This window comes from Rhopalosiphum padi, chromosome 4 (assembly GCF_020882245.1).
Source record: "Rhopalosiphum padi isolate XX-2018 chromosome 4, ASM2088224v1, whole genome shotgun sequence".
Lineage (NCBI taxonomy): Eukaryota > Metazoa > Arthropoda > Insecta > Hemiptera > Aphididae > Rhopalosiphum > Rhopalosiphum padi.
In genome coordinates, this window is record NC_083600.1 from 50,463,553 (window position 1) to 50,481,615 (window position 18,063).

The 18,063-nt window shown below is 30.2% G+C and overlaps 3 protein-coding genes across 4 annotated transcripts; 2 read left to right on the forward strand and 1 right to left on the reverse strand.

Annotated features, from left to right (window-relative positions):
- Positions 1 to 727: 727 nt before the first annotated feature.
- LOC132931008 (protein argonaute-2) lies at positions 728 to 16,585 on the reverse strand. Of its 2 annotated transcripts, XM_060997183.1 has the most exons (19): positions 15,959 to 16,585; positions 12,815 to 12,925; positions 8,547 to 8,654; positions 7,661 to 7,941; positions 7,468 to 7,599; positions 7,202 to 7,376; positions 6,921 to 7,143; positions 6,709 to 6,856; positions 5,982 to 6,239; positions 5,526 to 5,680; positions 5,323 to 5,393; positions 5,148 to 5,261; positions 4,896 to 5,062; positions 4,651 to 4,835; positions 4,488 to 4,584; positions 4,182 to 4,288; positions 3,991 to 4,120; positions 3,123 to 3,322; positions 728 to 846 (listed from the first exon to the last, which is right to left on the reverse strand). In XM_060997183.1, the coding sequence occupies exons 2-19, from the start codon at positions 12,900 to 12,902 to the stop codon at positions 738 to 740; spliced, it is 2,748 nt and encodes a 915-aa protein (XP_060853166.1). In that variant the 5' UTR covers positions 12,903 to 12,925; positions 15,959 to 16,585; the 3' UTR covers positions 728 to 737. The 2 variants fall into 2 exon arrangements, with proteins under 2 accessions (XP_060853166.1, XP_060853167.1); XM_060997184.1 differs by lacking the exons at positions 12,815 to 12,925; positions 15,959 to 16,585 and adding an exon at positions 11,392 to 11,715.
- Positions 11,930 to 13,643, forward strand: LOC132931010 (large ribosomal subunit protein mL53). The gene is made up of 3 exons (XM_060997185.1): positions 11,930 to 12,202; positions 13,011 to 13,123; positions 13,199 to 13,643. The coding sequence occupies exons 1-3, from the start codon at positions 12,057 to 12,059 to the stop codon at positions 13,351 to 13,353; spliced, it is 414 nt and encodes a 137-aa protein (XP_060853168.1). The 5' UTR covers positions 11,930 to 12,056; the 3' UTR covers positions 13,354 to 13,643.
- On the forward strand, positions 13,356 to 13,643 carry LOC132931011 (uncharacterized). The gene has a single exon (XM_060997186.1). It carries the CDS (start codon positions 13,356 to 13,358, stop codon positions 13,536 to 13,538), a length of 183 nt encoding a protein of 60 aa, XP_060853169.1. The 3' UTR covers positions 13,539 to 13,643.
- Positions 16,586 to 18,063: the final 1,478 nt, after the last annotated feature.

Genomic DNA, 18,063 nt, shown 5'->3' on the forward strand with positions numbered 1-18,063 from the left:
AAATGTATAAATTAAAGACTATTGAGATATTAAGCAATGACTGGTACCACATTTCCGGTTTTATTGAGGACCACATTTAACATATGTCTACGTCATCAAGAAATGGGAATTAACCAACCGGAAAAACTAAATACAATTAAAGTTAATCACAATTAAAATTATTTAAGCTCGAGAATAGAAGAAATAAAATCAGATAAGTAGAGATTAAGTTGGCAGGAAGATTGGAATACAAACATTACAAACAATTACTAATTATGACTATAATACACACTTAACAATAATATGATATATTTATTATACAATAATTATATATTTTAAAAGAGGAATGCATTTTTCATTACTGCTGTTGCTATTCAAAAACATTTCCTTCGATAAATCTGTTAGACTAGAATTTTTGCATTACTAAGATACTGGAAGCATTTAAGTGATGTCTAATTTTGATTAGAAATTAAAAAAAAAAAAAGAAAATAGGTAACAAAACAAATACTAGCAACAACAAAATTGAAATTTGGAAAATGTCTAAAAACTATATGGGAATTCAAAATGTAAAAAAAAAAAAAATAATAGTAAGACAATGAATACTCTTAAAATTAATCATCAGAAGTCGAAAAAATAATAATATTTTGGTCTAAAGTTACATTTAAAGGCAATGATTGGCAAGGTAGGTCGTACTATAATTTATGCCTAATATTAAATAATGTTGCGCGATAATCATATTTTTTTTCAATTTTGGTATTTTAAGCAAAGTACATAACTTTTTTGGTATCGGCATGTACTGTAATAGCTCGTGCCATTGCGCCTGGAGTTCGATCTTCACTACAGCCAGATTGATGTGATCCTTCACCACTGAAAAATAAATAGATTTTTTTTACAAAATATTTCATTTCATAATTTAGTATATGCAGTATGTACTAAAAAATAAATCTTACACTAAATCTTAGTTTAAGGTCTAAATAAAGTTAGATTGCATTTTTAAATAAAATATATTACACTTTTATTTAAATAAAGAATTGTGTGATTCTAAGATTATGTTCTTAAATACAACCAAAAAAATAACAACATATCATAGAAAAAATAATATTTTTATCAAAAAATTTTTAAGCTATTGGGTAAGTGGTTTTCATATTAGATTCTATTATATTTTATTAGAATATATTGATATTAATTTTTAATAATTTTAGATTCTGAACAAAGTGAAGAATGTATTGATTTTAAAATGATGTATGTTTTTTTTTGTCTGTCATAATGATTTGGAGTAGAAATAATACTTTGATATTTTACTTCAGCCCCTCTTTGAAAAGGAAAATTCATCTAGTTGGTAACATAACCGGGGGGAGGGGCAAAAGTAAAAAATTTCCAGTAGTTTTCAAAAGCTTTAGAATAAACCCTATAAAAGTAACAAAAAAACGGGAATTTTTACGCATAATCTGTTTTCGATAAAACCGATTTTTTATTTTGCTGTAACTCTAAAACAAATCATTGTAAATACTTGAAATTTTCTATTTTTCTAAGTTTTTTTTTTGAAATGTCTATGAAAAAAATTGATACCAAAAAAAAAACTTTAAAATTTAATACAAAGTTTATTATAAGTTGTACTTATCGTAGTAAAAAAAATAAAATAAAAATCATTAGTTACAATATTTGTTTATAAGCATTTAAAGTTCAAATGTTTATGAATTTATATCAAAATTGCGAAAATTTGAAGTTGAAAATTCGTAAAATTTTTGTGATTTATACCTAAGATTAAAAAACCCAATACAAGGTTATTCATAAGTTTTCCTTTAAGTAACTGTAAAAAAAAATTCCAGTGTCAATAAAGAAAATTTTTTTCGATCGTATGAAATTTAATTTTTTATGAAATCGCATAAAATAACGATATATAACAATTTAAATACCTTGTATAGGTAATAATATAATATATCTACTAATTATCCTATACTGACAAATCATCTCCGTTCAGAATCGTTTTTCATATACAATTATACATGTTATTGCATTCAAATTTAACACATCCATTAGTGACCATACAGCAGAGCGATACCCACTTACTCACTCTTTTTTTTTAATATATAATAGTATTTAATTTTGTTATAATAAAAATGATAGAGTATTTTTTTTTTGTCTCATTTTCAACAAAAAATTGTATGGTCATATATTATTTATATAAAAAAAATACTCCAGTTTAAGTATATTAAGGGTGATAATTAGTAGCAAGTTAAATCTAGTGGTTAAAACTTTAAGTCACAAATTCCTAATACATTTCAAAATAATCCAAAAAAAGGTTGAGAGAAAATCAGTAATCTTTATTTAAGAGTAGTACATAACTCAGATCAAGGTTTTGACTAAGCCCTGAATTATTAAATAGGATGAATGCGTTAAATTTGAATTCAATAATAAATTACAAACATAAAAAATCCATTTTGAGGAAAAGAAATAGATTTATCACTATATATATATTTATAAATAAATACACAATGTTAGTTTGTGGTATTATTTTATACTACCATTATTTTCTTAATTCAGTTGGTTAAACTAATTTTTACCAAATATTTCACATATAACCTATATCAATATCAAAGTACTGAAGAATGATGTAAAAATATACATAATAAAAAATTATACATATATATAATATACATAATATACATATGTGGTAAAATTAGCTTAAAATTGGTCTAAATGTTTTAAAAATTTAATTTGTATAGAAAATAATATTGCATTAACAGACTTTTCATCTTTTTGATTTATATATTTTAAATAAAATAATATAACTAAAATTGATCGAGGAAGAACTTTTAATTTTTGTATAAACATTTCATTAAAATTTAAACTTCTAACCCTCGTAAAAAATTACGCATATTATAAATTGCTTATAAAAACTTAGCATTTTTACTGCTACTAAAGATAACTCCTTCGACAAAATAAAATATAAAAATTAAACATACATCCATGCAAAACCAATGCATTAATTGTTTTGCACAGAATCTAATATTTTGAATTATTTAACATTTTTCAATACCATCTTAAAACTTGAACTCTCTAGATTTAAATAATTTTGGTTCAAGTACACTCTCAAAAATACCTATCTACAAATACAATATGAATAAATTCAATAATATTACCTGTCATGTTCTTTTTCGACTAAGTGATATCTAGCTCTAAATGCAACTAAGTGAGCATAATAGGCAGGTGCAGGTATAGATACAGAACGTGTACATCTCACATAAGTGTGACACAATTGATACGTTAAGCATTGTAATTCATCTGATTCAAAATGGTTGTCATCCCATAGAACATGATAATGACTTGGCCGACTTGTTCCCTGTTAAAATATGTATTGTTATATTACGATAAATTATTTTTATTATCACAGTAAAATTTTTAAAATGGATTAGAGTTTTATATCCGGATAACCTAATTGCAGTTCGGTTAATAGAGGATTTGTATAACGGAGGTTCAGATAATCGAGATTCTATATAAATTATATACATAACATTTTTTTTATAATTTAAGGTATATATTATACAGGATGAATTAATTACTTATTCTTTATCAGAATATTTTTTGGAGTATATCAATACATAAAAATCGGAATTTGAACGAGTAGCTAATGAGATAACTTCATAAATATTTTAAGTATGGCTCTTGATTTGATACATGTATTGATATACACGTGTACATGTACTTCGAACCTTAAATAATAAAATATCTGAACACCAGTGTATTTAATTACATATGTTTTAAAAATGCATACACCCATCTATTTTCAGTAGCCATTTAATATTCAAAAAAGTAGAAACTTTAAAATCACAATATTAAAATGTATATATATATATTTAAAAATTTTGTTTTATTTCATAAAACAAATTAGGAAATTAGGAAAAAAAAAATTCAAAAAAGTTAATAGATTTTGAAATTATAAATGTTGTTTGATAATAGAATCACCCTGCATATGACACGAGTAAAAAAATCACTATTCAAAATTATTACCTGAATTCCCTGATGACTACATAAGTAAAAATCAAATTCTGTAGGATGTGTTATTCCAACATCAACTGTTGTACCTGCTGGAATATTTCCAGATTTTCCGGATTGTTCCTTTTTGTCGGCACAGAATAATCTAAAACACACAAAAATTATTTATTAAAAAAATAAAACTTGAAATTTTTAAAAAAGCAAACCTAGTATGATGACGTTTTTGAACAATAATAAAAGTGATTCCTGGTTTGTAATCACCTTCCAACTTTATACATGCCTCTCGAATAGCTGTAAGTTCATGTTGTAAGACCTGCCAATAAAAAAATAGTTAATATAAAAAAAAAAGAACACTAAAAATAAACTTTAAGATAATATTTTAAAAATAAATATTTATACAAAAATTAATTATATCTAAAAAAAAAAAAAAAACTAATATCTATGTTGATATTTTACAAATGCAAGTTTATTATCCTTTATATTTATATATAAATAAATAAAATTAAACATACATGAGGAAATTGTCCTTCTGATACTCCATCACGGTACAATATAATTCGATGAGGCTTATAACCACCAGTACTCTTGTAAAACATAATTAGAAGTTCCCTAAAATTTAAAAATATTAAATTAATAAAATGGTTATATTAAATAAAGTTGAATAGTGCTACATACCTGACCATAGAGCTAAGTTCTTGAATAATTTCTTGTCTGTGTTGTTGGACACGTACAGTAGCAGCATAACGACTGGGATGAGCATCCATAGATCCAACTACTGCTGCAATGGATGGTTTTTTATTATCACCTGCTGGTGGGTGAGTTACATCTGCACCCAAAAATATCACGGGTTCATTGAATACCTAGAAGAAATTAATTATTTATTAATAAGAAGTCAATAGCTTTAAATAAAATGTATGTACTTTAGGTCTGATGCTCGGTACAAGAATGCTATTGATACCACCTAATTTCACATTAATCTTCAAACATAAATTAGATAATGTTTGAGGTGAAGTTTTGTTAACATTTTTTGCTTGAACACATTGTGTAGCCATTCCTAGAACAGTGTCTCCAACTCTTTTGACCTCAGCTAATAATTAAAATAAATAACACATGAGTTATATTGAATCAATTAGAAACATTTAAAATTCTAAATAAAATAAAAATTCTAATACCATATACTGGAGTTTTTCCTGGTAAAACAACAACTACGAGTTGTAATCCAGTGAAAGTTGATTTTAAATAACGAAACATAGGTTCTACTTGATCAGGCCCAGTGGCATATTTACCTAATAAAAAAATATTTAACTTAGTAAAATAAAATTATGATTATTAATATTATGTTCTTACAAAAACATGGTTGACCAACTATTGGCATGCCAGCATCACTGCTTATCTTTTGGAGTTGTGTAGTAAAATTCCTATAAAATAAATAATATACAGTAAATACTACAAGAAAAATGCAATGAATCTTTGAAACTTCTATGATAACTAAATATATTGTTATATTAATAAATTCGCCATTATAATAATATTAAATTATTTTTAGTTACCTTAACGCATCCTCGCGAACAGTTCTCTGTGGTGCAAAACAAGCTATTGCCCAATTACGAATTTCAACACCTGTAAAGAACTGTTTGCCTCTCATATCCCAAACTCCTTGGTTGGGCAATGCTTGTTGTTTAGTTTGTTGGACATTTAATCCACCCTATAATCAACATTTTATACATTAATAAACAATTTATAAAATTAAACAAGTACAATTTATAACAGATATTATTTTTATCAAAGGTTACTTATCAAAATTATAAGGGTAACAAAATTTATAGACTATAGTCTGTCCAGTGAGAAAATGCGCTGATTCTACGCAATTTCCCCCACCACATCACCATGCTATCAAAACTGGTTTGCCTATGGATGGGTATAATTGGGGAATGCGCAGAAAAACTGATTTTGGTCGGTCTGTGGCGTATTCTCTCACTGAATAAAGTATAGATATATATTTATACCTGATTAGGTAGAGTTCGTCCACCATATTGTAATTTTGGGGGCGGTAAAACACGACCACGCACTTCCATCATGCTATTTGATATGGTAAGACCAAATTCTTGTACATATGAATCATTATTAAAGTCAGCTCGGCGAACCAAAGAATTAATTTCTCGTTCACGATCAGGTGCACTGCGCGCAGTTGCTTTAATCATGGTTGATGTTTGCATGTCAGTTAATTTTTTAATACATCGTTGACCCGCAACTATGTTACAAACCTAATAAAAGAAGTTTATAATAGTTACTACTTGCTACCAACTAACACTTATCTATATTAAAATCCTATCACATATATAAAATACTATGATTATAGATACAGCAGCTGCAATAAATTGAAGTTGAAGGGAGATAAAAATTGCTTCAAGATACTTAAATCAAATTAATTCTATTTAAGTCAAAACTTAAGTTATATTATAATGAAATAAATTTTAAAAAACAATTACGATAAAAACGTTATGATAAACACATACACAAATATTATAAAAACTAAAGACACAATGGTATTATTTACTCTATAGAATAGAAAAATAGTTGGTAATTAATTTTGATGTTTCAGTAGTGTAATAATAAAAACTTCTAATTTTCCTACGGGTTTAAATACAGAAGTATCGATGCCTTTGACAAAATACCTAACAGTTTGTAATGATGATATATTATTTTATTTATTAATCAACTAAATGCACAAACCTCCAAAGGAAGATATGTATGTTTATGTTCCTGTCCAACTTGAAGACATGGTAAATGCGGATAACGTAGTTTCATCTTGTATTTGTCCAAGAAATATTTAGCAACTGTGCATTCTACTGTCTGACCATTTTCCAATTGCAATGGAAAACTAAAATTTTTTTCAAAGAATGTATGACAATTGACAATATAAATTTTTAAAATGAATTTCTTACGATTGCATTTGAGCTGGTCTTCTTGTAACATTACAAACTCTATATTTTCTTCGCATTGCTCCACAATGTGTAATCTCTATTTTAAGACCTTTAATTTCCTTAGTAAATTTAACTCTTTGAGAATCTGTTAATGGTTTTCTTTGTTCACCAATGTCCCTAATATCTAACACTTCACACATGAATTCTATCACTGGTTGTGCTTTGTAAAAAGCTGTTGCTGACACTAAAAAAAGAAATATATCAATGAATATAAGCTAATTTTATGTCATTTAATAAATTACCATCAATATTAAGCATCATTTTCCATTGAGATGGACGAACAGACTGGTGAAAACCAAACCAAACTTCTCTACCACCACCTAATGGATGATAATATCCTTCAGGGGAAGAAAAAAATGATCGACCCACTGGTGTGTAAGTCATCGATGGAAGATGTCTCATGACTACATCCAAAGCCTATGTTAAAGAAATATTTAAAATTAACATAAATAATAAATAATAATAATTTTATTATTAATTAAATGTAAGTAAAATAAGATGAACCAACCAAAATAGCATCGTACGGTATTTGTCTTGTACGGCCTTCTAATGCTTCTTCCAAAGCAAATAATGATACTTGAGCTAACCATTTAATATTAACACGGAACACTCTATCTTTACCTTCACCAGGCAATGTAACCTAAAATAAAGATTAATACAGTTTAATATAATTATAATATAAATTAAAAGAAAAAACATACTTCTAATTCCATTCGATCGTTTCCAATAGGCAATGGATCTCTCGTGTATAGGTTATTTCGACCGTCAAATACAGGTCGAAGATTACCAAACAGCTTACTGTACGCATGGACCATAGTTTCAATAATTTCACGATTAACTTTTCTCGGACATTTATCCGGTTGAATATTAATATCATAATGATGAACATATCCTCGAGGCATTGAAATTTGGAAATGATTGGCACGGAGCACAATTGGTCGACCTTCTCGTCCCAAATTTGGGCGACGTGGACAATTGAATACTATAAATTTATAAAAAAATTTTTTTAATAACCAGCAGTTATTAAAAACAACTGTTTATTAACAGCCAAAATTTACTTCACCACGCTCCTTAGGAAATTGAACATTTTGTTGGAACTTAGTAATTCACCAAGTTAAGAACAATAGTCCAATTAGAAATTGTCGCTTAGACTTTGCTTAAAGTATATAATTTATCATAGTCACATTTATACTACTTTTTGGTATATGAAGACTGCTGACATTCAATTTTTTACAACCAGAGCCTGTAGACATAGGGGGAAACTACTAACTTTATTCTTTAATTGATAATTTATGAAAGACCCATAAAACTTAAAATTTTGAGATAGAAAACCAACAGAAAATTAAAAAAGACAACTACCACATATAAATAACCTTCATAATATTATAACTAAACCTAATGACTGTGATAAATGATAAACTTTGAAATAAAATCCCTGCGACCATTTTTTATTTCATCATTCTGAAATTGATGAAATACATATGTTCCAACACTTAATTTTACTTCTCATTAATAAACAAAAACAGCTATGATTAATATGACTATGACTAACAATAAGCATTTTAAATTATAATTATGAAATTTTACCTGGTACATCAACTAGTTGTGGTTGCAATGCAGGAGCCTGAGGTTGGAGAACGCCCATTGCTCCAGGTACACCAACTGGCACTGGGGCCACAACAGGTGCCGCAGGGGCTAAAATATTTATTAAAAAAATTATGATTTAATAGGTAATTAAAATATAAAATATTAATAGTTATTTTTATACCTACTATAATTTATAAAAATAAATAAATTTAAGCTATATAAATTAAAACATCAAGGTAATAACTCAAATTGCATATACTTATTATTCTTATGTTAATTAGATATTATTTATATCAATATCAGAACTTCAAAACAATTACCTCCAAGGTTAGATACTTCTTAGTATGAAAATTCTAAATAAGTAAAGACAAGTTTCATACAAAATATAATTTTAGTAATACAAATGTATTCAATTAGGTTACTGAATTAATTTTATATTGTGACCAACAGTTTAAAATATATATTATTTAATATTATTAAAAAATGTAATTATTATAATTTTTTACTAATACCATTAATTAATTAATTGATATTGCAAAATTCTTGGTAATAATAACACTAATTTTGGTTTTATAGCCTAACACATTATTGTGTTACTCCATCTAATTTCTGGACTTAATATTTTGATGTCTTTCTTCTCGCAATTTTTTTACTTAGCCTATTTTATCACGCGCTTAAACAAGTGCTTAAGACAGGCATGGCCGTCTACATTAATTTTATTTTAGTGATCTCTTAAAATTCTGGCAATGAATATAATAAGTAGATAAATAAGCATCATAATATTAATATTCTTCATATTCTGTACCAAGAATTTATCAATGAATTTTAAAAATAAATAGTCTATATTTTTCTGCCTAATTTCATACAAACATAATTTTATAAATTGTATATTTCTATATTTTCATATATTTGTAGTCATCTTAACTGAACAATAAGAAATAATAATGGAGAAGTTGACATTATTTGACCAATTATAATAAGAACATCAAAATATTATAATTATATGTTGATCTTAAATATCACTCCTAATTATCCTCTTAATTATACACCTCCTCTTTACAATACAGTATCTGACATTCTGACCATAGATGCAACTAGAGCTCTATTTCTGGGTAGGCTAAATGGATATCAGAAACCCGTGGGGGCTAAGCCCACCCAAGCTCCCCCCCCTAGTTGTGCCTATGATTCTGACACCAATGTTCTATATAATAAGGAAAAATCCTTGTAAAGCTTGCTTTAAATTACAAATATCATTGAACAATACACGAATACATAACAAAAACACATTCTTTCAACTACTGCTATCTATCTAGTATCTTAATAAAATAAAACTATAAAACACTGTATTATATCTTAACATTATACCTGCATGTGTTATCTCTTGTCTTACTTATGAACATCAAAGCAAATTTGCGTTCAGCAGAACACAGTTTGTGATGTTACCTTTAATAATAGAGTAAATTTACCTATCATAAAATTTAAAGGTAAAAATATTATCTAGGAAATGTTATATGCTTTTATTGACATTATCATTTTAAAATGAGTTATAGCTATGTAAAATATTACTACTTTAAAATGTTCATAACTCACTTCAAAATTACTCTAATATTATTAAAGCTAACATCACAAAATGCATTCTGCTGAACACAAATTTTCTACGATGTACGTTAATAAGACAGAGACAACAGTTATGGATATAACGTCCTCTTCTAAAATTTTTTTTAAGAGGATTGAACACCCATGTAATTATATATATACTCAACATACAGATTGATCGAATGGAGCGATAAAAACTGGAAACAGATTAGAATTTGTGGTCAAGTCTACTTGAGATCCATTATTATTCCACAAAATTCTAATTTAAATTTCTTCAAAAATAAAAATATAATTAATTTTTAATTTTTTTAAGATTTAGAGGAAAATATTAAAAATGTTTGAAAGACTTGGTATTTAATTCCCTTGATCAAATAGTATGTTGGAAATAAAATATGTCAACATTTTTATGTTGCGCACATGTTAGACAAAAACAAATCGTTTCCAATTCTCTAAACAATAGTAATTAATTCAACACAGTAGTTGGTAGGTAAAAATATAATTTTATTGAGATTTAGAATAGGTATTACCTAAGATTTATAAAATAAGTACAACAATTATTAGGATCAATATCAAAAATATTTAAATATTGAAATCGGTAATGTTGAGTAATAAATATTTTTTCATAAAAACTCGGGATATTAATATCCATTCTAAAAGAATATAATTCAATTAATACCTAAGATGGAAAATAGAACCATTAGTCTGACAAGAGTAATTGCCATTTAAGAGAAGACATCTACCAAGTTTAATGTTGGCCAATTAATATCAGTGATTAGTCTAGACTTAGCAAATCATCACTTAGCCTATGGTCGGCAGTCTGGAAGTGGTGAAAAACTACTTTTAAAATAAGTGCATTGTTTTTTTTTAATAGAATCGAATGGAACGATAAGTCGAAAAGCAGAAAATAGTGATCGGCGATAACGAATGGAGAGCTCATTGATCGAGTTGATTGATATATTGTTGCAAAAAAAAAAATTTTTTTTTAAGCACTCATAATAACAAACAACAAAGGGGCGGGATGCAGGCATGAGATACGAAATTTGAGATGGCGAAAAACCCCCGACACCAATGTAGTCTTCGTTACCGCGATATTATTCTGGGAATGGAGGTCATTGCCTCTATAACTCTGTTGATCAATCCGCACACAAAGCTATAAGAAGTATGATAGTGTTTGTGTGTGCGTATAAATGTGTAAGTGTGTACGTATCAGTGAGTTAGTGTGTGCGCGCGCGCTGTGCCTTGTACTCACGTTGGCCGACGGGATACATAGCTTGTTCCGGTTATGACAGCGGCGACGAGCTTACACGCTTAAACGTTTGCGTCAGACACCGTTGGCGGCGAGGATCAACTGAACGAGTGCATTATTAAAAATGAAAATTTAAAAAAAGGAAAAATCGTTACGATCAAATAATGAAAACACTACTCTCATAAAAAAGGCTTGACGCTGAAAGGATGATTACGATAGCGGGAGAAAAAAAATAAATTAAAAAAACCGCGACGGACTACACTACGACGCGCACGTAGTTGACCCAAGCCCGACGACCAGTGTTGCCCAACTGGATTTCGTTTCACGTTCGATGGTTGCTGCAGTTCGATCGTCGTCAACTCGGCAGAATTGAAATATAATGGCCGACGCGCGAGCGGTCACCGCAACCGTGGTATATAAATGCGATGGAAACTATAACCTCAAACCCTGGACAGACCGTGCTTTTATAATTGTGATTCGTGACGTCACGCAACGACGTGATGTCAGCGCTACCGCTACGAGCGCCGCGGTAGAGACTAAACCAAAACTACAAAAGTGTTAAGAGCAAAGACGTAGAGTGCAGGCTATGCAGCCGCTCCCGCAGGGATTTTATTGATTGTTCCTAAAAAAGCACGTACTGCTGCAACGCATCGTAGGCCATAGTAACTATGTCTCTACCATTTTCCGGCTCGAAATCAAAGTCTGCGGGTTTGGTGAGTGCGATAAGGAAACAGACGCTATTGTTGAACCTTAAGCCCGTGAAAAAAGTGTTGGTCAAGTTCGATCCTTTTAGCCAAAATTCTGCCACAGCCAGGTAAATTGTTTTCTACGCTCTGCTGTTGTTATGTACGAAACGAATCTTATCATTGGATCGCCATGTTTGAACGGAACGTCGTATTCCATCAAGACGAATATAAAATAACAGTACCTACCTATTGGTGGTGCGTGTATGTCTGAATTCAGCTTCGATTCGTCATTGTAATAAAAAAAATAGTTAATTGTTAATATTACATGATTCGAATAAGTTTAAAACGCGAGTAACTTGATGTTTAATTTGAAGAAGCTTGCGATTGTAATAAATTAGTTGTGATTCAAACAATTAATAACATTTGAACAGTGGTTTATAAAATCATCTTATTCAATATTTTTATGGTGTAATACATATATATATTATAAATCAATATACTTATTATGTTAATAATAATTTATATTAAGTCATAGTATAAGCCGACAAAATAACCTTCATTATTTCAAACATAATAAATATCAAAATTCAAAATGTTACAAATTTTCTGTATAATGCTTAAATAGATGTATTTTAAGTTTCATACAATTAGAAATATATTATAACATAATATATATATATATATATTATAGAAAATTCTATAGTTATTAATGGAATCTAAATAAAGTTGCAAGTACTTACTTCCATTAAAATGTCCATTGATGTTTTCATAAGCTGGTTTGAAATTAATTTGCTCTTGAGGTACTGCGAAATTTTCGTTTACCTCCATGATTTATTTATTAAACGTTATTTCTAAAATAAAAAAATAATATAAATTCAATCCTTAACATATTACATTTCTATGTATATATTAATACAATTTATTTTTATTTTTTAGAAATTTCATGTACTATTTACTATCACCCAAAGTAATCAGAACAAATCCTCAGTGTTTGGTGAGAAACGAAGTTGTTAATGATAGAAGTGAATCAACAGTTGATGTTTCCTTAGGTAAAATATTTAATATTGTATAATGTTATGTAAATAGTTGAATTACATTATATTAATTCAAATTTTTAATTATAGTGAATGGTGAATCAGTGTTATTTAAATGCCAAAATTTAACTATTTTGGAAATTTTTCAACAGTTCAACAAACATATAACTCCCTTAGCACCTAAAGAAGAAGTGACTGAAGTTCTTGTGACCAAGACTGATAAGAAAAAAGGAGGAAAACGGTAAGAATGGCCAAAAAAGAACATTATACTACAACAATTATCAATGGATTCTATAATCAATTACCAGCTTTCTCAGATGTGTTTGATGAAGAATCGTGGTATTTATTTGTAATATGTTTTGTGACATTCACGTTAATAGTTGTTTATATTTTATCAAAGTTCATTAAATTACAACCTGTAGATTGGTGATAAATAATATTTTTAGAATTAGTTATTTAAATCAAATTATTTCATTATGTAAAATCTTGTAATTTATAATATTTTTAAATAAAGAATGCATTTTGAAACTAAAAATATCAGTAATATTTTTATTATTTTAACTTAATAATAGAATTGCTTTTTAAATGTATTCATTTAAATTTTTAAACTTTGATCCCGACTAAATTGCTTATCTTACAAATCAAAAATCTTTAATAATTGATTACTAGCACTGACAATTAACAGTTCTTATACATTTGTTCTATCTATTTTGTAAATTATTAATAAGTTATTAGCAATTACATAATAAGTAAAATATGTTTATAATACTTTAAAAGAAATTAATCTTAGTAAATTTGATACTTCATTAAAATCTTATAAAATTATTATATACAAAAACAAAACACCATTTCATAATTTAATACCTATTGGATATTTATATTTATTGTTATTGATTTAATATTTATAAATTAATGTAATATAAAATCTCTCTGTATATTATTTTTATACACGTGGCTAAAGTTGTCTGATATATTATTTTATAAATTAAAACAATAATTATTACATTCTTCATTGACGCTTTGTAATCTAACTTGCAAAAAAAATATTTTATTTTATAGTATATTATACTATTTGCTTACTACAATACAATTTATATTATATTATGTCAACAAATATTGGCCCTTAACTCAAAAGTTCTTTGAAATAAAATTATATGCTTGTATCGACATAATTTTAAAAATAGGTAAATTATTATTCAATGTATAAAATTATAAATTTAAGCAATTGCATTCTGGCAAATAGTTTTCAAGCTAATATTATTATTTCCATTTAAAACATTTGTTATGAATATGGTTTAATTTATTCTAACAGAAAACTTGATGTCTAAAATTTTATTTTTCTGTTAACTGCTTAAAAATTTATTTGAATACCATTGTATAGTCTATGTGTTTATATTTAAAATAGAATGCTTCTATACAGCCATGTAGATAATAAAAAATATATAATCAGTAAATAATCACTAATCATTTTCATAAAATTATAATTTGATATTATAGCAATGACATATCTTTTGAATTTAAAAATTGTATGTAAAATACAAACCTCAAAAGTATAATCTATATATTGGGTAATGCAAAGTTTTGATGAAAAAACTATTGATTTAAAATACTACAAGCCTCCTAGGAATCTTATAGTTGAAGCACAGATTTATGGAATATTGTTTTCAAGGTACATTTAATTACAGCATTTCATTTAGTAAATTTAACTAGTAAAATTTAACATCATGCTATGAATATGCTCATTGTATAATATTATATTATGTCGATAGGTATTAATGTATTAATGATATTCAGGCAATTGGATTTAAATATTGTCACAAGCTTTTTAAGTGGATAATAGAGGGAATTAATGTTGACCATAAAAAACATTGTGTAAGCACCTATGCTATTATAATAAAAATAAAATCATTTGTCGAACATTTCTATCATCTAATTGCACTGTAAAAATAAAAATACCTACTATTTTCAGTAAATTAAGCTCGCGCATTTTTTTGCAGAGCGACTATTGTTTTAAAACCGCTAATCGGCCAGTACCAGACGTCGTTTGATTTTTTCACGATTATTTTAATTTAGGATTCGGATATTCGACAGGTAAGTATAGTACACAACAAGTAACAACTGTTCCATGATATTCGTAGAACTCAGGTGAACAAATAACAACGACGACATCGGCGTTCGAATGACGTTTAATAATTTATGTAACACTTGTCGGAAATTACATAGCCACCTAGGTAGTAGGTAATAGGTGTGATATCGCGTTGCACCGAGTGAGGAACCCCGAAAGCCCGAAACAGCCGCATCATTACCAACACCAAAATTATTATCGTAGGACGGTATTTTTTTTTTATTATACATCATCGTCGACAACGAGTGGCTTCAGCGCATAGCATAGGCATAATAGTAAATACTAATATGTTATAATGATATTACGGGCAGCCGCGGCGGTTCTAACGTCGACGATTGCGGATTGCGTTAAACAGGACCGACAAAAGACACCATCGAATAGACGGCGACGGATCGTTTTCGTTCTAGTTTTACGAGTGCAATGAGAAACTACGAATATCATTAAAAACTGTATCGCTGTTTTAAAGTGCCGGACAATCATTAAGAATTCGATTTTTGGACAAGACATGGATAGGAAATTATTATTAAAAAATAATAATAATAATGCCCATGTAAAAATCCAACCACCCGCCCGCGCCGCGTTTCGTTCGCGACAAAGACTTAAGACTGCATGCAGCCTTCAATCATCGTCTTGGCCACCGACCGGGGGATGTTGTTTATTTCGACGGGGTTCTGTAGGTACTCTATCTCTCTCCCACTCTCTTCTTCTTGTTCCCTCCGACCTACCTTTTTCTCTTCTTCCGATGGTACACCGGGCGCCGTGCAGTAAAACAAGAACGTATAGAAGCACAAAACTACCTCTACGCACGCACACCGGACGGCGGCGGTGGCGGGCGGCACTGGTCTACTGAACCGAAGTCTCAAGGTCAAGGTCTCGCGTGCGCAACGTTTTCGGCAGCGGTGTACGATGTAATATTATTGTTATTGTTATGATTTTTTTCCTCCGTCCAGCCGGTCCCATATTGTGATGATGTCACATCGGACGAGTGAGAGTGGACGACGTTATGTAATATTAAAATTATTATTATTATTATCGTTGCGTAGGCACAAAGTGGTATACCTATAGAGTGTACGCGACGCGACCGGCGGTCGGTCGAATCGGTTCGTTAATGTGCACCCAAGTGCTGGCTGCTGTGCCGAGACGACACGGACACGGATTTCGTATTTTACCCGACGGACGAAAGCGACGATCGGACAGCCAAAACAGATTCACTCGACGCGAAAACACGATCGAACGGACCACGAACGTTCGCTGGTACTGTTCGACGGCTACTACAACGGTGCGGCGGTGGCGGCGGCGGCGATGACGACAATAATAATAACAACAACAACAACACGCGCGCGCCCGCGCAGCACTGTCTGTGCATGTATCCACCGCCGCCGCGTCAGACCGACGTAGTTGCATCGCCACCACCGTCACCACCGCTGCCGCGGCCAGCAGCAGCATCGCTCCTCCGCAGTTACCACCACCACCACCACCACCACCACCGCCGCCGCCGCCTCCCTAACGACGATGCCGCCGCTTTCGCGCAACCATCCCTTTGAATGACCGTCAAAAGAACGGCGGCGAGGCCGTCGGGCGGAGGTGATAATCGATAAGCGACCGCGCGCACCGCTCCGGCGGCCTTTGTCAGGGTCGACTGCCGTAGCCTCGAGGGGACGACGTGTTGTGACGCGCAGAGGGTTGGCTGACGGCAGCCGAAACGAAAAGCGTAATAATGATAATAATATCATATTGTTACACAGTTTTGCTGAGCACAATATTCTCCGGTTAGATCGGTTTTGAACACGTTAATCGAATCATATCGCGCAGTATACAGTATCGGGTTTCGGGTGAATATTCTTTTTGTCTTTCGGGAAGCCAAATCGTCTGCAAATCGCTCGTATACCTGCCGGCATCTGCTGCGTCGTGGCGGCGGTGAGAATGCGTGTGGTAGGCGCACGTCGGACCGCACAGGCCTGCTCGGCAACGCGTTCACACACGTGCGCTCGCTGGCTCTCAGACCTCAGTCTTTGAGTGGCGTATATATTAAGTATTATATGAACATTTATTAACTATGGTGCACAACATGTATATTTCCTATCCATCCACCCGTTTTTCAAGGACGACAAATCCATGAAATTTGTTCAAAAAAGATTTAAGAAAACTAAAAACTAATAAAGATCTAAGTACCTGTATAACCTTATAATATTTTAGTAACTTCTACCTAGGAATACTAAATTCCAAGAGACTTTTCTCTATTTTATGTTATAATTGACTTGATTTACCATAAACAACAATTTACCAATTTTTTTCTTATTTCCCACCATGGCGATTAGGCGTCATAAAACCCATTCACCGCGCCACTGTATTTGAATAAAATTTTCAAGTGCAACATTTTTTTTTTAATGTTATTAATTTATTATAATTACCATTAAAATATTTTAATAAAATATATTATTTATATACAATGCACGATAGTGTTAGTAGTGTTAAAAGAAAAGCTCTCGCATGTCGTGGATGTTTTACAGGAGGGTCTAGAGGAGAGGGGTGTAAATACTCCTTACTTTCTCAAATACGCCACCGGCAACGTAGTTGTTTTTATTGTCATCGAGTACGGGAACGTCGGGAACACGTAGTCTCTGTAACGAGCAAGACGTCCCGTCACAAAGACGGTGCTAAGCAAAGAAAAGTAAAGGCGAACACGGTGTATGTGTCTACACAAAATTATATACAGAGCGTTCAGAAACGAGTTTTATTCATTACTAACGATATACACGACTACATGAATATTAGTTTCTTTTTCTCACTCCGCGTAAGTTATCGGACGCCGATAATATATTTATATACG